This window comes from Sceloporus occidentalis, unplaced genomic scaffold (genome assembly GCF_023333645.1).
Source record: "Sceloporus occidentalis isolate IW3139 unplaced genomic scaffold, rSceOcc1.0.p SCAF_23, whole genome shotgun sequence".
NCBI lineage: Eukaryota > Metazoa > Chordata > Lepidosauria > Squamata > Phrynosomatidae > Sceloporus > Sceloporus occidentalis.
The window spans coordinates 5,857,979-5,883,021 of record NW_028317003.1 but is presented as its reverse complement, the minus strand read 5'-3'; the positions used below and the strand labels follow the sequence as shown (position 1 = coordinate 5,883,021).

General features: G+C 40.2%; 1 protein-coding gene across 1 annotated transcript; it reads right to left on the bottom strand.

The window, feature by feature from the left end:
* Nucleotides 1-3,606: 3,606 nt before the first annotated feature.
* On the bottom strand, nucleotides 3,607-21,356 carry LOC149300741 (T-cell activation inhibitor, mitochondrial-like). Its single transcript, XM_089484785.1, has 10 exons — nucleotides 21,138-21,356; nucleotides 17,274-17,384; nucleotides 16,437-16,590; nucleotides 12,124-12,376; nucleotides 11,374-11,496; nucleotides 10,460-10,557; nucleotides 9,409-9,500; nucleotides 6,218-6,450; nucleotides 4,905-5,036; nucleotides 3,607-3,832 (listed from the first exon to the last, which is right to left on the bottom strand). The coding sequence occupies exons 1-10, from the start codon at nucleotides 21,354-21,356 to the stop codon at nucleotides 3,607-3,609; spliced, it is 1,641 nt and encodes a 546-aa protein (XP_089340911.1).
* Nucleotides 21,357-25,043: the final 3,687 nt, after the last annotated feature.

Here is a 25,043-nt window from a genome sequence, read left to right as displayed (position 1 = left end):
GGTTAGTATTCTACAGAATTTTTTTTTCCCCCTCAGCTTTTGAGAACTTATGCGCAGCTTTTGAGAAAGCACTAGATGTGTAAAAAGCATTTGCCTACAGTCAGTAAGTGATGTGCCTCTGAGACTTTCTGCAGAGCTTATGTTATTGATTCTTATTTATTATGAACCACAATAAAGTTACAATATTTGTTTTTATTGAGATTTGGATTGGGCCTTATTTCTACAAGAGTGCCAATGTTTTTGCGATGATAGACTAAGTAAAACCTCCTTAATTTATCATTATAATGTTAGATAAAGATAACCCGAGTAAACACAAAATGCAGTTTTTAAATGATTTCATGTATAGAAGGAACAAAAAGCTATCCATCCTTACCAGGCCCTACGTGAGAGTAATTTCTTCACTTAGGGGATCTGCACTATGTATGTCTCACTATCTTTTATGGGAGAGAATGTGCCCAACATCTTGATGACTCCAAGACATTTGGGATAATATTCTGTGGACTGATGAATATAAAAGTGGAACTTTTTGGAAGACAGGGTGTAAAGCAATCACAACATTCCATAAAAAAACCCACAAACCCCACGCCTCCGGGGTTCATGGGAAGATGGGAGTCTGAGCTGCAGGTCGCTTTCACGCAAGAGCAATGGGACAAGATTTGTTTCTATAATCTCAGCTGCTCTCGGAGCACTAGGGACCAGGAGATGTCCTATAAACTTATGGCTCACTGGTACCGCCCCCCCACGGTCATCTCTGTTTATAGGGCAGATGTGCCTAACCGATGCTGGAGATGTGGCGCTACTCCGGGTTCTCTGGTTCACCTATGGTGGCACTGCCCACTCATCGCCTCATATCGGAAAGCTATACATTCCCAGTTGCGCCACTTTACTGATGAGATCCTCCCCTCCCCCCCTGGAATTCTTTCTACTCCATCACACGTCCCACTCGATCAAGTGGTTTCGGAAATTGATGCTTCGTCATCTCCTGGTGGCGGCGAAGGCTCGGATCCCCCTGCACTGGGGTGACCAGGCCCCCCCCCCACACACTTAAGGAACGGATCCTTAGAGTTGAGCAGATCCGTATATTAGATGAATTAAGTCTCTCGGCTGACAAGGGAACAGAGCAATACTTATCCACATGGTTTTATTGGCTCTCTTATGTGCATGACCCTCTTGTCCGCCCTTTGCTTGAGTAAATTTCTGTCATGTCTCTCTGTCTTCGTCCACGTGAGGTTGTGTTTTCCCATCTCCCTGTGCCGATGTCACCCCCTTTTTTTTCTCCCCCCCCCAATTGGTCTTTTCCCATCCATCCGCCCACGTCATCCCTCCTCCCCCCTGCCTTTCCCTCTATATCGCAACCTGCGTTTCCTAAGCTCTGGTGGGCTTCTCATCCTGGGTCATTATGCTGCCTCATTGTGGGTGCCCCTCCTCAGTACGGCTGTGCTTGGGCTCTTGTTAGGCTGTACTCCCACCACACAATATTTTTGCGAGATGCTGCTGTATGATTTTCTGTATGGTTTTCTGTCCCCCCTCCCTTCTTCTTTTTCTGTACCCCCTTTAATCTTTAAAACAAAAAATAAAGTCTGATTTACCCTAAGAAACCACAAGAGTCTGCTTTACTGCTTCAGGACCTGGGCAGCGATAGAACTGATGGAACCATGAATTATTTTCTTTACCAGGAGAATATCCAGCCATCAGTTTTTGACCTTCTGTCAACATTTTTCAACAGCGATGTAAAAGACTAATTGAGTTATCGTAAACATTTGGTTGCAGTTGTTACCGCCAAGGGTGGCACAACCAGTTATTTAGGGGAAAAATTACCTTTCAAGTGGTTGGATGATGTGAAACTTTTAAATGTGGCAAATAATCAAAATAGAAAAAAAATGGGAAGGGGCAAATACTTTTTCACAGCACTGTATGTAGCGCAATGTAAGCTTTATGCCAGTGGTGGGACATTTGCTCATGAACTGGAAAATATCTGACCTCCTTCTATTCTGTTAATGAAAGGGATATCCTCTTACAAAAAGGTATTAAGAATAAACATACAGTGATAAAAAAACAAAAGTAAGCTAAAGACACCCTCCACAACGAATAGAGAGCAGACAAAGAAAAGTCTTACTAAAGAAGTCAAGACCTCTCAGGATGGTTCAATGTCACAGTTTGCCCTCTCAGTGCATATGGTTGAAACTTTGACTCCCTGGACAACAGTCGTCTTCATGTTTACTGATCTACTGCATCTTCAACATATTTAAATGCTGGACATTATGTCAAACTGCCCCTGCTGCTTTTCCTTTTAAATGACCAATAACTCACCACATCTGTTTGGGATGTTTCTACACCAGGTGGTGTGATTCCAAAATGTAAACAGATGATCAGTGCTTGGAAGAAGGCAGTGCTTGTTCAGGTAAAAAAATCAACAACAATGTTCTCAAACTGAGCCAGACTCACACTCGGAATGCACAGGTCCTTACAAGCTTTCTTTGGGACCTGGGCAAGGACTCAATGGCAGAAGGAGAGGACATGTTTTAGTTGGCTCCATTGTGGCTCCTGTTTCAAGCTGTCAAGCCATCCCTTAGCTGTACCTAACCCTTGCTCACATTATCATTGGTATCACTATTTCGCAGGTACATGTTGGTGTTTGGCATTAGGTTTGTACTGGGCAATCAGTGGTTCCCTTTAAGGTGTGCTAGGCACACCAGTCACTTCATGGTTGAAATCAAACAGAATAGTAATATAATTTTTCTTTCATAAAAAGAAAACGCATTTTCCTAGTAGATACATCTTCTGCTCCAGCTAGATTTCAATGTGAATCTTGACTCCTCACCACTGTACCAACTATAAATCCGCTAGAGATCAATGTCCACAATCCCTTAAAACTTTGCCATTATCTCAGTAGGATTTAACTTTAGCAAATTAATATCCAAGGTCCATAGAAGAAACAGATGAAAATACAGAAAACATCTTTTATTTATATCACATTTATACACACCAGACATTGCGGTCATGTATGTCACAGACCAATGCACTAAAACCATAAAGGAGTTTACTCACTGTCACAGTCTGGTTTTCAACAATGCAAATGGCCTTGGGGTGATTAATGAACAAAATGGCAAATGTTAAATATTCAAAAAAACTTATGTTTTGTATGGTTCTGATTCCAAGAAACTTGAAATTAACTTTTTTTTTTTTAAAGAAAATAAGTTTCAGGGTCCAGAGATAAGAGCAGCTCACGAAAGTGGTCAGCATTGATTTTGGCCGTGGCCCCTATTAAAATGGATTTATGGCAATCCTAAAACCTATGCTATCTTATTACCATTTCCAGGAATAGCAAAACATGAATTGGTTGGTACATTAACTATGTTTCTTGTTTACGGAATTATACACCAGACATTGTAGGATGTCTCAAGCTCTGTGTCCATCAACTGAATTTCAGGGAGCTTGTGTATTCATCTCCCAGCTGCTGTCATCCCATCAAATGCCCGTGTATTAATTTTTTGGGCTAATTGTAATGCCTTTTTTTTTGTATAAATGGTGCAAAATTCTTTTTTATAGAATCCCACGCTGCATAAAAAGTCAACAGCAGCATACTTTGTAAAGTCCTCCACAAACTCAGCTCTTCCAGTTCCAAGGGATGCACAGATCTCCGTCCTGCAGCACAGAATAATAGTGAGAGATACACAAGTGCATAGCAGACAAATAGGGCTGAGGTTCTTCAATGAGGCGTCTGCAGCAGTCTATCATCTGCACGCACGAAACACTAGGCTCCTTGTAAAGCCTACTCAGGGAGGATCTTGACTTGCAAGCTTTAATTAGTTCCCGTTCCACAACCTTTAACCTGTTTATAACGGAAACAAGAGTTTTATTAAGGGTTCTTTCCATCGAAAAGCAGTGTTTTGAATAGACTGGGTTATCTTTAAACCTGCAGGAGTTATTAAGTATATTCTTTCCTTTGCCAAGGGGCACACTATGATGGGACACCGGGTATTCAAACGAGTTCAATGTGGACTTAATTCACTAGTCACTCACTGCCTCTAATACTATTTACATTTAATCTTAGCTAAGATTGGGGGATAGAGTTTGGAAAAAGAATGTATACAGGTAGGGTTCACATTCACACATCTTACTGGGCCAATAGCAATACAAACGAGCTGTCTACTGTGCTATTACAAAATAATAAAGCTATATCAAATTTAGGGGGATATACCTAAAATCATACTTGATCATAGACCTAGAGAACAGAGGAATTCTGTAAAAGGCTACAGGGAATTTCTTTTTTATTTCCTCTACTAAAATACTAAGCTTTGGTTGACAAACACAAAAAAATATACAGAAAACAGATCTCTTAATTTGACCCCAAATCCAGATGATAACTTGAAACAGATCGAGAAGCATTTTTAATTTCCTTTAAAGCTAGAAGCTTAAAAAAGGGGACCCAAAGACCAATCCGAATGTTCAAATGTGCACTCGTTCTATATCACCCTAAGTAGAATATAGAGAAACCCCATTAGTACTTACACTGTTAGATGCCTGCAGCTTCTTTGGGTTGGCTTAATTGCATTTAGGTTATGTATAAACTGTGACGCAAAGTTTTAAAAGTGGGTTTACCACAACAGCAACCAACAATATTTTCTTGTTGATAATGGTGCTCATTAAATTTTGCACCAGAATGCATTTTTATACATAACCCTCACATTCTTTGTCACTGTCTTTTGAAGCACAATAATAGGTCATCGTATTACATCACTGTATTTATTTGTCCTGGCGGATATTTACATGCCAAAACCAGAGGGTCTACTTATACATAGATTATATACATATATATATACACATACATAATTTATGGTCTTGCAACGTAACCCAAAGATCATTAGTCGCTATGTATAAACACAATTGTTGAAAGTACTTACTCATCTTTCCTTTTCAAGTTTTCTCTAGCTTTCTGGGCGTGAGTCAAGAGAAACCACTGCAGGGTTGCTGGATCGCACGCTGTTGGTATGCTAAAGTGTCCCATTTCATGTAATCGTGGTACAAATCGATCACTACAATGTTAAGTGAACACAAAACACCAGTTTATGTCAGTCGTGAGTCACACTTCCACAGAGTAATCGTCTTTGTTCCTTAACATGTGGAGCCATAATGTGATCACTGCAGATACAATATGTCATATCTTATATACACAGCATGATATTCATGTATTGCAATGAACAGTACAATACACAGAATCTATAGCATCCTGCATTATATCATACATGGGAAAAGTGACTATTTTACACACAGCAGTGAGGTTGTTGAAACTGAAGGAAACATGGGTCAGCACTACCATTAGTGACCACGAACCAAACAAAGAAGGCAATATGATGTAAATCCGAGTCTGCCATGACATAACTTGAAATAAAGTCTAAAATTGATGTTGAAGCATTCAGCAACCCCAAAATTTGCAGCAGGATCGTCAAAATGCGCCAGCCCCCTGTTTAAAAGAAGTTAGCTTAAACGGTGTTGCTGAAATGCCTCAATATCAAGGCATTCCACGACACGCAAAAGCCGCTCCAGGTTGCTCTGGAAAGCGGTCTCAAGCGCCATAGCAAGAGATTTTGCCTCTCGCAGGATTATGGCCCCCCTGAGAACTCTGCTACTGCATTCAACCATCCAAGTCAATGGAGGCCAGCCTGCTAATGACAATTTGACTACTAAAAGTAAAGACATTTTTTTTTTAAAAAAGTTAAAAATAAAATAAAATGTGGTAACATGTAAAAATAATTCCCCATTGATGTCACCATCAGGAGAACCATCCAGTTCCAACAAAATGTAAATATATAAGTTTAAGTCCTAAAATTAGCACCTTGCATGGAAAGAGTTAAAATACTGGCAATAGAAATAACCATGGGGTGTTTAGTTTTTAAAAATGTATGATCTGATGGGGTAAATCAAATTGGCCAGATTCAAAGATGCCCAAAAATAAGACATGGGCACAGACTGACTAGATGTCAAAATTCCCAACAAATGCACACCTCCCAAATGCGGCCTTTTAGCCCCCAAACCACTCAACAAAACCATGCATCGGTGGCATCGCTGTACACAGGAGATGTTGCTGAACACAAATATGGGTGTTTGACAGTGACATATACTAGGAGCTGTAAATGTATACCTGAAGTACGTGTGTGGGAAAAACTTTTTAGTGTTGCACATGGAAATGGCACTCTACCAGAATCTAATCACTTACTTTTCCAGTATCATCTGCAGGCCACGCAGACTGCGGGGGTGGATGGGCACTCTCCTATTAAGAAGCTTGTTGTAGAATGCACTTAAAGTAGCATAGAACTCCTCCGCAGTCAGCATCGGCTCCAGCTCCTCAATGTGTACAATTTCTATCCCCCCTAAGAGGTGACTGACACTTTCCTGCAGGAACTGCAACGTCCTCTGTAACTCGTTATAGCTGGGTAACCTCTCAAACAGCTTACAGAAAGACAGAGGCATTATATAGTCAGTTAGCTGTGGCCATTGCTACTGTACAAAATTAAAAATGGTTGTGGAAAAGATATTAGCAATCAGGGCCGGCCTTTGGGGTGTGCGACCTGTGCGACCGCACAGGGCGCCACACCTCAGGGGGCGCCGCCGTCCCGATGATCCACCGCCGCCTCAATGTCCGCCGCCGCGGTGTACGCCGCCGCCGCGGTGTACGCCGCCGCGGCGATCCACAGAAGCTGCGGCGATCCACCGCCGCCGCGCAGGGCGCCACACCTCAGGGGGCGCCGACGCCTCGTTGATCCACCGCCGCCGCCGCGGTGTACGCCGCCGCGGCAATCCATCCCCTCCGCGGTGTACGCCGGTGTATGGCGGCGCTGCGGCGATGATGTACGCAGATCAGAGTACGCCACCACCGCCGCGGTGTCAGACGCCGCCCCCTCTGCAGCTGACAATCGTGCGCGCACAGAAATTGACATACAGCGTGGATGGTCATGTGACCTTCCGCAATTTAGCATTGGCAGGTGTCAGGAGCGTTAGACAGCCAGAGTAAGAGGATCCAGGGTACCCTGCTTGGAAAACAGAAAAAATTAATTAAAGATTAAAGAAAACATTAAGTAAGTGCAAGTTTGTTGTATAGTGTATGTCATCTAATGAAAGGTCAAAAAAGATTCACCCCTTGTCACCCCTTACATATGGAAAAATAGTGCTCAGTTTAACTGTTACTCCATAACACGTTTTTATTCAAGGATACGCCATTTTATGCCAGTAAAAATACCAAATAAATACAAAAAAACGTAATTAGTGCTGCTGCATATTAAAAAAACCTTAGCAGTCATTAAAAAAAGACAATGGACATAGGTCTCCTTTTAGGAGTATTGACTTTTGAAAAGCCTGATTTAATCAAGTTCACAGTATCTTAGATAAAAAAGAGCATTAGCTGCTATACATGCTCAGTATTGTGGAATGTTTGATTATAATGTGCTGATTATTGCTCCTGTTTTTAAACTGGCTTATGGTTGTCAAATTCACATTTTTAAGTCAATACACAAATGTGATTTTGACTACCAAATGCCAGTTTATGTATGCCTGCCATTATCTCGTCAATTAGAGTATGGAGCTTACTTGTTATTGCCAGTGTTCAGTTGGTTTTTGCAAAGATACCTATTTATAGATTTTGTTTTTATATTAAAGGGTTTTTACCTCCTAAAAGTGCAGTAACTGGTTTAATTATTTTCTTAATTAACTAATATATATTTTAAGAAGTGATAGGGGTTGTTTGTTGTGGTTGTTCAAACATACATGCGACCTGTGATCTATGCCTGTTATTTAAGGTTTCCATGCATTATTTATTTGATCTGTAACGTCACTGCTGAGTTTGCATGTGATTTGTATGTTATTCAGTTGCTCTATTCCTGAAATGCAATGTGTTGTTTATTTGATTTTTACCTGAACTAGAGGGTTTCTGTGGATTATGCAGTTGATCTACATTGCTATACCGGTTTTCTTTATTTAATCTATACCTGCAAATAAAAGGCTTGTATGTCTTATTCAGTGGATCACTATGTTATCATGTGGTATTTAGTTAAGCAGCTTAACCTTCAATGCCAGAAGGTGTACATTTCTATTACCAGTCTTCCCAGTTATTATTGCACTTGCACATAAATTATCTTTAATTAAAAATTATTTGTTACAAAGATCTTTTTTCCTCTCTTCTTGTGTCAATGTTTAGGGGGGGGGCATGATGGGGGGGGGCATGATGGGGGGGGGGGCGCCATGACAGTTGCCCGCACAGGGCGCCTGAACACCTAAGGCCGGCTCTGTTAGCAATATAATTGCACTAGTCAGGTGAATGAGTAACCGTAATAAAATTATGTGCACATACCTTCCAATGTATACAAAAAACAAAATACTGTCTGCGCTTCTCACCCTAATAAAGTTGGCAACAAATATATAAACATAATATAAATGAGAGGTTTTGGTTATATGAATTGGCCAAAGCATAAAAAAACTCTCATTTATATTATGTTTATATATTTGTTGCCAACTTTATTAGGGTGAGAAGCGGAGACAGTATTTTGTTTTTTGTATACATTGTACAGCCAACACACTGTATTTGCAGCATGCTCACACTGTTTGGTAGGCCTCATATTATACATTTGTATTATTTGAGCCTGAGACTAGCTTAGCGCACCGACATTCTTTCTTTTCCCTGTTTGCACATATTTGAGGTTGTTGGCTCCTCATCAGTCTGGTTGCAGCTTGCTGTCCAGGGGTTAAATGGGAGGAGGTTTAATTGCACCTCCCCCAACACATTAATAAGGTTTTGGTAGCAGTATAAACTGCTTTGTGTGCCCACTATGTAGGAGGTGAGAGTAGGTTCTCACCCTATTGAGAGTATGCCTTGACGTGGCGGGTGAGCTTAATTATGCTTTGGCCAATTCATATAACCAAAATCTCTCATTTATATTATGTTTATATATTTGTTGCCAACTTTATTAGGGTGAGAAGCGCAGACAGTATTTTGTTTTTTGTATACATTGTACAGCCAACACACTGTATTTGCAGCATGCTCACGCTGTTTGGTAGGCCTTATATTATACATTTGTATTATTTGAGCCTGAGACTAGATTAGCGCACCGACATTTTTTCTTTTCCCTGTTTGCACATACCTTCCAATAACCAGAGACTGCAGGACTCAGTTGCTTATTGAATAATATGGTATGGAGAGCAATGTGGTTACCGTTTTGTGTTGCATTTGTGGATGAGCAAACTGTTCACACATTAACCAAATGCAATTTTCTGTGTGTACAACTTACATATAAAAGCAAATTCCTTCACCTGGTACAAATTTGCATTTAAGTTTATTTATGATACTCAGTGGAAATGAGCAGCCTACAGCAAAGACTATATCCCTTATATATATATAATATTAACAACAGTGATCACCTCAGTCCAGTAGTGATGGACATCCATGGTTCCTAGCATCACATAGCCAGTTGCACTCAAGCCAGTGCGGTCTGTGAAGATCACACTGCGACCTAGAAACAAAGTGAGAATGAACAATAAAAGCTGGGACTAAAGGGGGATTCCTATTGAATTTTTTTTTCTCCTTGAGCATTTAATACAGTGCTGTATAAAGTAATCTACATAACCATTAAACATAGTAACAATGTAATTTCAGTTGAAAGAGACCTAAATCCATCAAGTTCAAGCCTTCTGCCCATCCTTTCTGCTTTTGACCCAAAAGAAGGCAAAGAACCCCAATTAAGCCATTTTTCGAATTTTGCCACTTATGGGAAACATTGCTTCTTAACTACAAAAGGCAATCAGATTTCTCATTGAAGCGCTAAAATATTGTTTGTTATCATTTAAAGCCCATGTTCTGCTTTTCTAAAAAAAATATCCAGGCCCTTTTTGAAGGCACCCGTTGTACTTGAAAGCCCCACCTCTGTTATCAGTAAAAATCTATACCTTTATTGTCCTTACTGTAAAGAATCTTTCTTTACTGACTATGAAATCTCCGCTCTGAGGATGACCTCTTGTTCGTTGTAAATTTCTGTTAATAACCAGGTCACTTTAGCGCTCTTTATAGTGGCCCTGAACATATTTATACAATGTTATAATATCAATCTAAGGGTTTTTTTTTATCATATATAAATGCAGCATTTTTAATCTCCTTTCATAACCAAGAACCTCCATAATGTCCTTTTTAAGGATGGGTGCCCAGAATTGCACCCATATTCAAGGTGAGGTATTACCATCGACTTATTAAGAGGCAAGATGATATCTTCCTCCTGTGAATTAATTCCCCCTTTATACATGTCAATATAATATTGGCCTTTACAGCTGCTGATTGGCATTATGCACTAAGTCTATTGTCTACAATTATCTTCTTTGTAGTTTTTCCAGGGAGACGCCATTTAAAGTATATGTTGCATTGTTCTTATTTTTTCCATAATGCATAATGATTATTAGAGGTAAGTACCGATATATTTACCTTTAGCTAACCTAAGAGATTCAGGACTGTTCTGAGTTAAACGACTTAAGCTTTGGAGCTGGCTGCATCTGTGAGCAACTCCCCAACTTCTCTGCCACCTGTGTATAAAGACACCACAGAGCATTTCTATTAGGTATGTGGTCAAAGATGGACACTACAGTACAAAAAATCCGCAACATTGTGTCTTCTGAGTTAACGTAGACCCCAAAAGAATGACAACAACTGAGCCAGCAAAGTATCAACCTTTAAAGCAACTGTGGAAAAGCAAGGTTTATTAAGTCATGTTTCCCAACACTGACTACAGTAATGTTTTGGCTCAGCTAAACCATTCTCTCTCTCTTTTTTTTTTTATTTTTTTTACATACAATGATATATTGATGATCAACTAAACTCAACTTTGAACTATTTTAGGCATTTCTTACAATGCTTAAAGGGACATTCCCCGGTGTCCCCCCTTACAAAAACATGGAGAGATTCTGCAGAATGCCTGCAAATGAAACGGCGGCTTCTCCTAGGGGTAAATGCTTGTTTTTTGGTTTTTTTTTTAACAGTTTGAAAAATGTATATTAATGTTGGTGAAGCTGCATGAGACACCCTTTACTAGTTCCAAAGGAACCTCTTAGTTTTACTTGCTCTGATTTATTTTGCAGACAAATCAGCTACCTGCTCTGGAGTGAATCAGAAACCGAACCTCTAAAATAATCAAGTCCAGTTTTTATTTTAAAACATCAATTTAGAAAAATCATAATTACAGAGATAATTAATCTGTAGCCTAATGTGTTTTACATAAACAAAGACCACACTATTTTCATCGGGCTCAGCAGCACATGCGCCATACTTTCAATCTTGTAGTACTCAAAGATTACAGAGGATAGACACATTAATCCTCCAGTTCCAAGAATGAGGTACCTTACCGAACATCAGACAACTGAAGCCGATGGCAGAGCTCATTCTTTAAACGGTCCAGTTCTTCTCTCAGTGGGAGACTGCTGTTTAGCTTCTTGAGGGCCACTTTCTGATTGTTCTCCAACCAAGAGCTTGAAGAAGACAAAAAAAACCAACTATAATAGCTACGTATGTATTATAATAGGGTTATGAGAAGAATGAACATCTGGTTGGATTTCCTTGACTGAAGATGGCATATTCTCTTGGACCAATATGGCTATATGTAAGCTTCATTTTTCTTAAAGCATAAAACAATGAGTAATACTCACAAGCACATGAGTTATGGCAGCTCAGATATGCCAGCTGCTTCACGTGTTTCATGCTGATAGGCGTTTAATCATAGACCTAGATGATGATTTCAATACAGTATAGGTGTGTGTTACACCGTTGGGAAGGGCGTCGTTCGTCCTCATTTCCCAATATGGCTGCACGTTTTGGGGGGTTTGTTTACAGAAGCAGGAGTTTTTGTTTCAACTCAACAACTTCAATAAGCGCAGTTAAATTGGTAATATTCCCCAATTTGATTTTGCATTAGAGAACCATGCAAGTTGTGGGGGCCGCTCAGACCTTCTTGCAGGAGAAGCTGGTACAGAATCACCCTTCATAGTATGTTTATTATAGTCAGTGATTCCAAACTCCCCTGCTTTCAGGAACAAATCCCTCATAGTATGTTTCTGGTGAAGAGGATTGAAGATGGTTGTAAATTAGCATCTACTTACGAAATAGTTGTCTCAACTCTCTGGGCTTGTTCCAGCTCTTCTTCAGGGTCTTTGAAGCCAGTGAATGCATAGTAAGTCTTGTCCCACTTTATGGGCCTGTAGAAGGGGTTCCGGTCATCTTTCTTTGGCTCAGAACCCATGCTTCCCCCTGCACTTTGCACATGGTCCGTGGATAAGCTGCATGAATTGAGAATATCTAACACAGTGCTTCGCAGGTCTCTTGTAGCCAATGTGAAACTGACTGCACGAAACTCTGCCAAACAAAAATGCAAGAAGAAAACAACACTTGAGTTGACTGGTTGTGACAAATGAGCAACCTCACTGCACTTGTCCTGCAGGAAGATCCGCATAACGCACGGACACACCGGGGTCCATTCACTAAAGGCATTCATCGTCAGGAGAGTTTACAAGAGAGTTGTGGTTTCAATTCCTTTGCTTGACTAAACATTATGAAGGTCCAACCCCAAAAAGCTTCTTCTGAAATATGCATTATACAGGGCCAGCTTAACCCTTCTTGCCAGAGAAACCTGCCAATGTTGTCCCTTCACAATGAACAGTGAAATGAAGGAGATGAAACCAAACCTCTCTTGGAAATATATTCATTAAACACACGGCTTCCTTACTGTAAATTGGACAAAGCAAATAAGCTCACCTGCCATGCACCATTTAGCCAACATAGGATGGCTTACATTAACACTTAACAGACTACTTTAATAGACATCCTACCATAGTGGACACTAAACGGTGCCTTTAATTGAGGTGAATGTTTGTGGAAATGTACAAATGGGGAATGGATCACATGTTTTAAACTCCAATTTGCAGTTATGAATTGTATATTGCAGCTGCTTAAAATGCTTTATAGAAAGGAACAGGAAACATCTCCTATGCAATTCAATAGGGGTGCACAGATGATTAAAGTGCAACAAAAAACGGCACATTTTTACACATACATTCTAGGTCACAAAAAGCAGCCTTTTTATTTTAAGACACGATACTATGTTGGCCAAAGTACACAAGTTCATCTGCAACTCAAGGCACCAATGTAATATATTCCTTTGGTCTGGAGGTCCAGCCATTTTATGTTGACTAAGTAACTCTGTTTTTATACTTATTGTCTGGTAACAAACAGCTTACACGTGCAGGGTGATAAAAAAAATAAATATATATATATATATAGGGGTAGTAGAAGTATTATTAAACACTCATCTACAGACACCAGACAAGCCAGAAGGCTTGCTTTTCCCTCAGAAATCTCATGGTGCTTTCACAACCACAAGGGATTCTGGGTAGGCGCATGCAAATAAGGTTAACAATTATCACCTTTGCCTCTATATCCACTTTATATATATATATATATATATATATATATATATATATATATATATATATATATATATATATATATATATATATATATATATATATATATATATATATGGTATATATATACACACCATATAAAATTCAGCAGATGTCATTAGTGGGAGCAAAGGATCCACTTGTGCACCAAAAGCATTTGGAGCCTCCCTTATACCCCTGATCTTAGTTATTTGGGTTTGACCTCTAACAGTTTGTTCTTCTTTGCAAAAGTAATTTCACCAACTATATACTATACAGAGCGTGGGGTGTGAAAAGAGAATTTGGCCCCGCAAACTCTGGATTTAGTGAAGAATAAAACAGGAAAAGAAAATCTGGATATTATGTCAGTTTCATATTAAATTTTGAGTGTCATATCTCAACGCAAAGCACTGTATACAGGATATTAAATTAAATAAGGATACAGCCAGCTTAAATCTACTTAAATAAAAACAATATTTTGTCCATGATATTTAATGGCAGATTAATGGCCCCTTTTTTTTTTTTTTTTTTTTTTTTTTTACACAGATACACAAACCAGGGATAGGCACGGACAATGTGTACATTTTTTAAATCCTCAGTGAAGGACACTATTTTTTTTAGTTAAACAAGGCCCAAACAGAAATGGTAAAGGATAGACTATTATTATTATTATCTTTTGTTTATATAGCGCCAACAGTTTACGCAGAGCTTAATACAATTTATATATTCAAGGGTTATGACAAGACAAGAATTGACAGACTAAGGCAAACCGATACATTAGGTGGAGAGAGCCCGGCTCGCAAGCTTACAATCTTGAGGGAATGAGGTGACAAATATAAGGCAGAGAGAAAGGGTGAGAGGTAGTGAGGTGGTTGTATCAGTGACAGGGAAGTTCTAGCAGCTAAGATGGTGCGGCTTCTCTGAAGAAGTGGGTTTTGAGATGTTTCTTGAATGCTGGGAGGGAGGGTGAATGCTGAAGGTTCCTTGGGAGTAGATTCCAGAGATATGGGGCAGCTCGAGTGAAATCTTGTAGACGGGAAAAGGAAGAGGTGATAAGTGCGCCTTAGCTCATGGGAAGAATGTATGGATCTAGTAGCGGAGTATTTGTTTATGAGGGCAGAGATGTATGGAGGAGCAGTGTTATATAAGGCCCTCCATGTTAGTACCAGGATTTTAAATTTAATTCTAAAGGTAATTGGGAGCCAGTGGAGGGTTTCACAGAGTGGGGAAGCCAAGTCAAGGATGACCCCAAGGCATCAGGTCTGGTTAGTAGGAGAGATAGTCGTGTTGTTAATGGTGATAGAGAATATAGGTATGGAGTGGAGATGGAAAGAGGGAAGATAACGAGTTCAGTTTTAGAAAGATTAAGTTTCAGGTGGCGTTGTGACATCCATGAAGAAATTGCAGACAAGCAGTTGGTAACACGGGACACGAGAGATGGAGAGAGATCAGGAGAAGACTTGTCAAGGTACACATGTATACGCTAACCCTTACACACACCTGCCTATCCAAGCTGTCCAAGAACACTTGCCCTTACACACAAACATCACAGTATACACACAACAGTTTTGTTCTTACAGACACGCTTACTCTTACATACACACTTTACTTTGTACAATTTAAAAAGCACACACACCCTCTCTCCCCTCTGTCTTCCCATTCATTCTCATTGGCTTCCTTTTATCACTTTCAGTTCCTTTTTTCTCTCATTCTCTTCCCCACCATCATTCATCCATGGTGGTCCTGTGGTGGGTCCTTCAGACCTTAATTTCAGTCCTCCCCATGCTGTGCACTGGCATTTCTCTCATTCTCTTTCCCCTCTTCTCTCTTAACACCTGATGGTCCATGTCTCATATAAGAGCAGTGTTTCACAGAAGAACGTAGCTTGTTTGCTTACCCAATATCATCAAAGATTCAGGGAATGGACCATGCTCTGTCAGTGTGCATATACAAACACTGGGAGCATAGATTGGCTCACACTGCATTTCCCCTTTAAAAGGGGAACTCCCACCACCCTTCCCAATATGTTTTAACTTAACCTTCTTTAAATCTTTAGTTTAACCGAGTACTCACCTACTCATAATCCTCTGCCCTTACAACCCGTAACTTTGTAAATAGGGAGGCCAACGCAGCCTTCTTTTCTGCAATAAGCGTCTTCACGCGTGGGAGGTAGTCAGAGGAGAATTCTGCACCATTTTTTGCATGAAGTCCGTCTGGAAGAGGGACGCTGGAGCGATGTGAAGAAAACAAGGTACAGCAGCCTGGGTACTTGGAGGTAATCAGGAAGGGCACCCATGGAAAACTTTAGTTTTCCAGCACACTGCTTCACCTAACATCTACCTACTAAACACAAACTAGGTACCCACCTGCCTACACAACTATACCACCAACCATAAAAAATAGTAAGCATTTAGTGAGCCCAGTGGGATCCTCTGTGAAGTCCTCACAAACACCAACGAAGGCGCTCCAATTCAGACAAGGGAGAATTATACCTATTTCTCCGTCATCAGCAATAATTTCAGAACTTCTTCTTCTGAACCCTAGTGTAGTCCACCAGCGTCACTGGCACACTATCTTTCTGAACACATTGGACTAGCAGATCATTGGATTGAAGAAGACAGCACGTGGGTACTTCACACATGAGCTGCCCGCAAGGTATTTGAAATGATACATTTATCCAAAAGAAATGAGCAAATAAAAAAACTGATGACATCACTGTTCAGGAGAGCTTCTTTTATTTTGTAAATAAAATACTTAAATTATAGTAGTGTTCTTCTAGCAAGATGCTGACAATATCATTGTACTGCCCAGTTGTAGAAACTTTGGATAGCGTCATAAATTCCTGTAACAGGCCACTAATCGTTGTCTAGACAAAAGGTTTCTGTTTGAAGCCACGAGTTAATGACAGACACATTGCTAATGTGTTTTGCACATAAACCGATACGCCAATTTTATGTATTAATCCAAAATCTCACCTGATGCTTTTGTGGGATTTTGAGGATTTACACAATTCTGCTCAGTTTCTCGGACATAAAACGTGAGCTGGGCAGGTTTATGATACCTTACACCAGGTTTCTGTAGACTTTCCAGGTAGCCATTTAGTCTTTTAAGAGAGTTTTCATTAACCTCCTAACAGTAAAGAAATAAAAACAATTGCTTGTTTTGGATGTGGAAATTGCAACCATTTGACATTTATTAAATTATCATAATATAGTTAAACGTATGGAATTATATGCAAATATTCCTGGATGTAGACCATCAGAATTGATTCATCATAAGTAAGATACACTAATCTTTATAACTCATTTGTATAATTGATTATATGAAATGGTGCACTGGTTCCACTTTTTATTTTAGCATTTTCTGTAATTATTGCCAGGTAGGTGACACCGGCAAGGAATTTCTAGCTGTATGTTTTGATGTTTGCATAGGTAGACCTTTAGAATACTTGTTATTTTACATACTTTCTATACAAGAACATGTGACAATATTGTCAATATGGACATGTCTAATAAGAAATGCATAAAATGAGACAAATAATGCCATTTTTGGTTCCTTACCCATGGCTCCTTTTGTTTGCCTGCTGTTACAGAGACAGCTTTGAGCAAAATATACAATTGGACGTACGAGAGTCTGAGCATTCCACCCACGTACAGCAGTTTCGATCTCTTAGATCTCATCAGTGCAGGAGAGAATCAGCTCTAGAGATACAATTTGTATAAATATACCCTGCACTTTGGTTCTTTTAATACCTAGTCCATTCAAAGTTAAAAGAAACACATGCAACTGTTTATTATGACCAACATGCTTACCCTTTCCCTCGGATGTTGCCCAAAGAAATCGGGATGCACAGCGAAATAAAAAGGTCTTAATGCATTGACAGCGTCTGCTCCTGACAGGGCCCTTGCATGCAGAAGACTCTTCTGAAACACATCACCCCAACACAGTCTGAAAAGGTAAAATCGGAGGTTTTAAACATTTCTATAGAAAAACTACAATCGGATAATGAAGCAAAACCACTTAAACGGGTCAAAAAACTTGAACGGTACTTGGTCATCAAACTCAGTTTAGCTGAACCCATTTACCAAGTAATCCTGGATGGTTTCATAGTGATATGCCAACATTTTCAAAACTAGTAAAAGTTATCAACACAGCTCTCACAATTATGGTTTAAGTTATGGTATAGAGTTGACAAACGTGGTCCCATTCTATCAGTATATATAGGTCAAATTAGCAGGACTGAAATATGTGTACCGTAATTAGAACGACACATTATCTGCCTCATGATGTTCACATTTGACACAGAGATTAAAGTAATTTTCCAAAAGCAGTCAGATAAGGATTTTATAGGCTAGCTTTGAATTCATACCTGTGTATGGCTCTGCAGCAGCCAAACATGTCAAATGCAGCATACAGCAATCAAACGAAAACCCTAAAATAAAAACAAGACAGTGAGCACGTACACGGCAGCGTCAAACATCAAAATGACCCAAATTTCAAATAACACATCTACACCAACTACTCATAGCATATACATTGCTAATTCATTTGCAATTTGATTGTAATTTTGTAAGCAACAATGGGGTAAAAATGCACACATGCATGCGTGTCTGTCTATGGCATGTTTGATTTGAGAAAATTAGAGCAAAACGCCTATGTGCTTTATAATAATGCATACATGTAGGTGTTTATTATTTATTGGCATATCACTGCTGAAATCCCTATACGTGTACAGGTGACTTCATTCAGAATATCGTTAGGGTCTATTCATGAAAAGGGAGAGTCAGCACGAGACTGTATGACAGTGGTGATTTCACTATTCCTTATAAAGGGTCAACACCAGCAGCCTTCTTCAAATGGGAAGAGACTATAAAAAAATCTCACTAATTTAATTATACATTATAAAGGGGCAGCCAAGCTCTCCCCACAGCAAAAGCGCACTGGAATGAGCCTGCATAATAGTTGGGAGCTGAAACACAAATCAGCTCTTTCTGGTTAGTATAGGTGATATTTTTCATATATAACTGCATTCAAAACTCCTTCACGCATAATAATATTGCCTGAATTCATATTTAATGATAATAAAGCATGTAATTATAGGTAAATACCTTTGTTGAAAGTGTAACTGAAATAAAAAAAACATAGGAACTAAACCTTCTGATTGCATCCACTTATTCTCTACTAATATCTCTATTTTCAACCACCATGCCTGTGGAAATCCATTCGTTTGTGGGTTTGTTAATATCACCTATCTTCATATCTAAACCATATAACAGGCAGACCGGTTGCCATAGCAACGCCTACACGAACTGAGATTACAATGGAAGTGATGAATCTGGACATGGCGTCATAATGCAGACTTTCAATATTGCTTGAGACTCCACGGGTCTAATAGTATTAGCCGGTAGTTACTTTCTGGACTGGGGCAAGCCATTAAGGTTAACTTCCCAGCTGTTGTCATGGTGCAAAAAGACAGCTTTGGTCTGAATAAAGGCTGGGTGAGATGTAATTTAACAACAGGTGAAGATCTACAGATTTCCTGCTGATGAAGCGGATGCTCACAGGACCACCAGGTGTTTAGTTTTCAACGGTCTGGCGTTTTATCAATAAACCCAGATCTCTGGCAGCAAACTGGTTTAAATGGGACGGTGTGTCAACCCTGTTTCAGCTGTGAACCTTATGTGGGTCGCTCAGTACCTTTTTTCATAGATACCCCTTAAGGGAGAATCACAACCTACCCGACCCTGGCTTTAAAAAATGGTTTCTAGTAAAGAACAAAACGTTCTGAACTAGGGCTCCTCGCATGCATCTCCAGGTGGCCAATCATTTAATGCACCCCGGAGATACAGGCCTCACTGGACTAGAAAGGACCGACGAGTCGATCACTAGAATTCACAGACAACACCAGGGGCAGAACCGGTGGACTGAAGTTCCTACTGTACCACGGCGGCTGCTTGTCTGTTACCATGGTTACGCTTTGAGTGTGACGTCACCTAAGACGGTGACTTGTACTGCGAGGACACACAGAACGGAGTACCCACCACCTCATTTAACTATAACGCCTTACCTTCTTATAATGGTCGCGAATACCGATTCGTCGAGCAGGCAACTAACCAGACTAAAACAATCAAACGGAGAAGGCGACGGCAGAGACAGAGATTCCCATTGATGTCGTAACAATACCCCGCCTTACTATCCAGCCAATCAGCTACGCCGACTACGAGGGGCGTGAATCGTGGTTTATTTGATCACATTGGAGTCGTGGCTGTCCTCTATCCGTAATAAATCAAACCCGTTTCATTTATAAATAACCAAGTAGCGTTACTGAGAATCGCATCAATCACAATAATAACACGATTTATATATATATTTTTCTCAATTAGCTCTAATTTAGTAAAATACTTTTTTTCAAATACCAAAAGCATTATTCTTATTGATTTATATAGCACCATCATATACGGCAGCACCGTACAAAATGTCAAGGATATTAGAAGTAACTAGATGTTACTGTCTTTGTTTTGATATTACTGACTTTTTACCATTTTTGATGGGCTGCACACCTTGCAACAGGATTCAGTGCCAGATCATATATACAGCCCCTTATCCCCAGGCTGATAAGCAGTCATAGTTACACCGGTGGTATCTAATATGGTATGTAGTTAATACTATTGTCATGCAAAATCACTATTGATGGTGACGAGGGTTAACAAGGCATCTTGTGTATGTGTGTATATATATATATATATATATAATATATATACCAGAAAAACCTCTTCTTAGGGTAGACTCCATCCAAGCAGGTTATCTTCAAAGAATGCCAGATATTATGTCATGATTGCCATGAGATCTTACCGGGTATGCTTTGGGTTCTGTAGTAGAATCATAACAATGTTCCTTACTGTGGTGACAGTGTGCCCTCCAGAATGATAGCAACATGGCAGCATTGGGTTAAATTGGGCATTAAGAATGGCCCATCTACATACCTGTCAACTCTCTGGGTTTGACCCGGAGAATTCCGGGAGAAGCACCTCTTCTCTGGTTCTCCAGGTCAACACCCAAATCCTCCGGGTCATGGGAACAGGGTCCTGCCACGCCCCACTCCCCGCCAATTTTCTCCGATGTCAGCAGGAACGCCCAGCGAAATTGGCGGGGAGTCTGGGCTGGGTCCCGCAAGGGTAGGCTCCAGGTAGCCAGAGCCAACAAGTTCCCAGGTATGGCCATCTAGCTGACAGGCGTTTGGTAGCTGTACAGTTGTAATAACATGGAGGACGCGATCAACCAAGAGTTATTAGTGTACAAGGTGCCATAGCAAAATATGCCCCCAATTTATTAAGAGGATGGTAAAGTGCCTGGGCTACACACTCCCCTCCCGCATGACACCAAACGGGCGGTCTGCTGCAGACAAAGGTCATTCCTATAAGAAGGGAATTTACCTTTTTCAAGAGTCCTAAAATGCAGGGGTTTATTCCCATGTAAAAACTTATTAAAATATGCTGCACAATCATGTCTAAGCTGCCATAGACTGCATCCGGGGCAAAAACCTTTGCTATCCATTTGGGGACCAGACCCTGATAGGAGCGATTGAGCAGCGTTAACCCCTTCAGCGGGTTTGAAGCCCCTTGTAACATTGTTGCCCCAGTGACCCTGATCTTGATCTACCCCTGCCCTGTCGTTACTTTTATTTTGACCGTTTCAAAGGAGTTATGACCAAATTGGTTGTAACTACGTTCATTGTGTCTGTTAATGGAGAGTCTCCGTAGATTTAGGTTACGTTTCTGGCAGGTTTGTCCAACGTTACATCCCGTTTCACATTTACTGCACTGTGTCATACACACGACATTAGCAGGTGTACATGTGTAATTGACACGTCTTGACAGGCCCCGCTCCCCGCCCATTTCCTCTTTAAATGGGGGCGTTTCCCATGATGTTAGCGGGGACGCCCACCGACATCAGCGGGCAGTCCTGGCAACGTCTCACAAGGGAAAGCTCCGGGTAGCCAGAGCGAAGACGTTCCCAGGTAGGCTGTGATGGGTAGCAGTGCCCTTCTAACTGTATTGTAATAGATGTCCCCAACGCAGATGTCCTCTACACAGTAGTTGTACCGGTTTTGATGGCGTCTTCAGCTGCTTGTCGCAGTCCTCGGTATCAGAGCATATGCTGAGGTGGCCAATCGTTTGGTTGCAAAAATATTGCGGGACGAGCAAAAACTGCAGCTTTGGAGGTAACGGCATCTGTCATTGGATTTTCTATAAGAGTTTTCCCCATCCATATGAATATATTATCCATATAGCGATATTTAAAAGATTTGTGGAAGTGTAAATCAAGGAATGCAAGCTCCAACAGTTCCTGTTAACTGAACATTGAAATCCTGGTTAAAAGAAAAATAACTGTGTGCAGATGAGATCCATTCGTTTGGTTGTGGCTTCAGGGTTATATTTATTGTTTTGGGAATACGCTGAAATGGTAGTAGCGGGCATGCATGCCATCCAGATGTGGGATGTTGCTGTGCAGAGATCCTACAGCCATGGTTTCTAAAACAGTATAGCCAGGCAATTCTTGAGAGGTAGAGAGTGTGTGCGTTACAAATCAGTTTAATATTCAAGTTTGGCTTCTGATTTTGTATGTGGTCCTAGGGGGAATCCTGGATTTTAATTTTAGTTAAATTTTAAAGTTAAAGAGGTTGCCAGCATTGCAAAGTGAACCACTTATAAAAACTTAACACCCCAGTATTTGCCCCTTCACTTGACCCCTCAGCTATTTTTCATGCAGGAGATGTGTTTAGAACAGCCAGTACCGGTGGACATGCGTGGAAAACGCTCCCTCGGATTTCAATGAAAGCACTTTCCTGTTGCAAGCAATCAATAAGTGAACACAGAGGGGCGGGCAGCCGCCGCAGAGCTTCTACCTAAGGCACGTAAATGCTTTCATTTGTTTTCTTTTTTGAAGAATAATTATTTTTTTTTAGTACCATACATTTATTTTTTGGCCATTTTTAACCGTGTGTTGGTCTAATCGGTACGTTTTTCCAGAAAAAAATAGGGCTTTCATTTGAAACCAAAGAAACATGCAAAACATACATGTTATGTGCTTATATGTAAAAATTTATCAGTACCGTGTTGGACCACGCGGAAAGGGCTCTTCATCTTCAGTGCTCCCCCTTGTTTTTAAAAGCACGCCATTAAAGTACTCACAACCTACTTAAATGTGCATTCACTCCCTGCACCTATCGGGGGACGTTTACTGTTCCTTTACTGAATATTTGATGTCTGGGTTATAATCACAGATCCTGTTTCCCTAAACTGTATCTATAGCTATATTGCTCACTATGGTGTCGAAAGGTCTCTTCCATAGTAAACAAGACCTTGGGGTTTATTTGCTAAAGGAAGAGTTGTAGATTCAAGTCCCACAATCACTATTCATAATAAAAAGATCAACACTGGCAAGTTTCTCCAGCAAAAGGAAGAGCTGGCCCTGTATAATGCATAAGTCAAATGGTGAAGAAAATTTAAAGCCTTTATATGCCTAAAAAGGCTTGTATTTTTTTTTAATCAAATATGTTAATGACAACTCAAAAAAACACAGAAGACGTTTTATGTTTTTTATTATGACTTTTCTCTTTACAATATTTTAACATTGAGTAATTAACAGTTTTGAAAGAAAAAAACCCCAAAAACATAACCATGACTTACTGAAAGAGCCAAACTTTTCCTGCCCATTTCAAGTTTTCAGTTAGCCATTTGAGTGAAGACGTGTGGTCCAGGATATACACCTGCTCATTGGAGTTATTGACAGTCATGTGCCGTATGAAAAGTCTTGGATTTGACAGTCTCGTGGCCTTACTCAGCCGGTCTGCAGCTGCGTGATAACTGTCCGTTCGATGCATTTTATCATCTTCATTCCTGAAGAAAGAAAAAAAAAAAAAGAATCAGAAATACACTGCACATTTATTACTTAAATAGCGCCATCATATCCGGCAGCGCTGTACAATGAATACAAACAGTTGTTTACCTTGCAAGGCCCAACTTAGACTGTTACGTTAGCACATCTGACCAAAAACCATTGCTTCTAAGACTGAAAATCTATGAACCTATGTACTAGAGAATAAACTATTGATCTAGGGTGTATTATAGAATAGGAATTCTGACTTCACAGCAGTGCAAAAACTACATGTCAATGTTGAACCCAGTGAAAGCCTTTGCCTGGTGTCTAGTGGGGTTGTGAAAACGTATGAAATTAGTCTCTCTATACATGGAAACAGTCAGACAGCAGTCGATCTTCTCATGGATCTGGCAACCTCTCCTGACTAAATCACCTCTGAAAGGCTGCCCACAACATGCAAGTTAATCACTGACATTACAGAGGCAAGAACTGGAGAAGAGGGAGTCCTTAATTTTTTGGGAAAGGGGCTACACTTATCTCAGTCTCAATATGCATTCATCTGTGGGTACGCAAGCACATGGACGCTATGTAACAGATGCCAAACACCAAGCTGCATTTATTAAGCATGAAAGCCATAGACATCTTGCAGGGCAGGGACTATATGTATTGTTCTCATACAGTATCTAACAAGAGTACACCCCTTACATTTGTGTAAATATTTTATTATATCTTTTCATGTGACTACACTTAAGAAATGACTTTACAATGTAAAGTAGTGTGAACAGCCTGTATACATTTGCTGTCCCCTCTAAATAACTCAACACACAGCCATTAATGTCTAAACCTTGGCAACAGAAGTGAGTATACTTTTGTGAGATATTGTACATTACTGAGGAGAGCTTGACGACTCGCTCAAATGACCACAAATGACTAATACTAATATTGCCCCTTGCAAATTGTAAAATTGTGGCAGCTGGCATTTAACAGGAAAGCAAGCCGCATAAGCAGTGCTGTAATTGTCCATTGCTGGACATCTGTGGACATCCAAGTGGAGGCCAGGCAGGTCAGTGTTAGGGGTCATAACTGCCTTTTTGATGGATCAAGGAGGACAGTAATGGGAAGAGTTTTAGCATTTTGCAGCACTAGGGGTATTACTTCTAAACCTGCATTTAGTTACAAGTCTAGGATCACATGTGGTGCAAAGTCTTATCACCAGAACAGTAATGTTGTAGCAGACTGAATTACTGCATTGCTATGGCAACAAGGCCACTTTTTAAAACTACAGCCATTTTTTTTTTTAACATAATTCAGTATTCCGGAATTAAAAACCTTCCGTATAATTCTGCTCCGGTCATAACTTCAAGCTTGCCACAACCACATTTATGGCAAATAGTGATGTTGCATTATTGCATTCCACATTGTTACTGGAATGGTCCCAAAATTTACCTCAGGTTGGCTTGAGAGACCCTCTGGTTTGCATCTCTCAATGACCGAGTTGGACTACGAGGCGGTACGATATACAGCAGATGTTCTTTAACCAACCTTTTGAGGAGAATCTGCAGAATCTTGTTGCTGCCTCCTGGTGACTGAATTATGCTAGCATTTGATACCATGAACATTTCAATAGCTAAGAGCATCTCTATCTCTGAAAGATAAGCAGGGATGTGAAGCACTTTATGGTAAACATTGCCTTCCATAGGCGG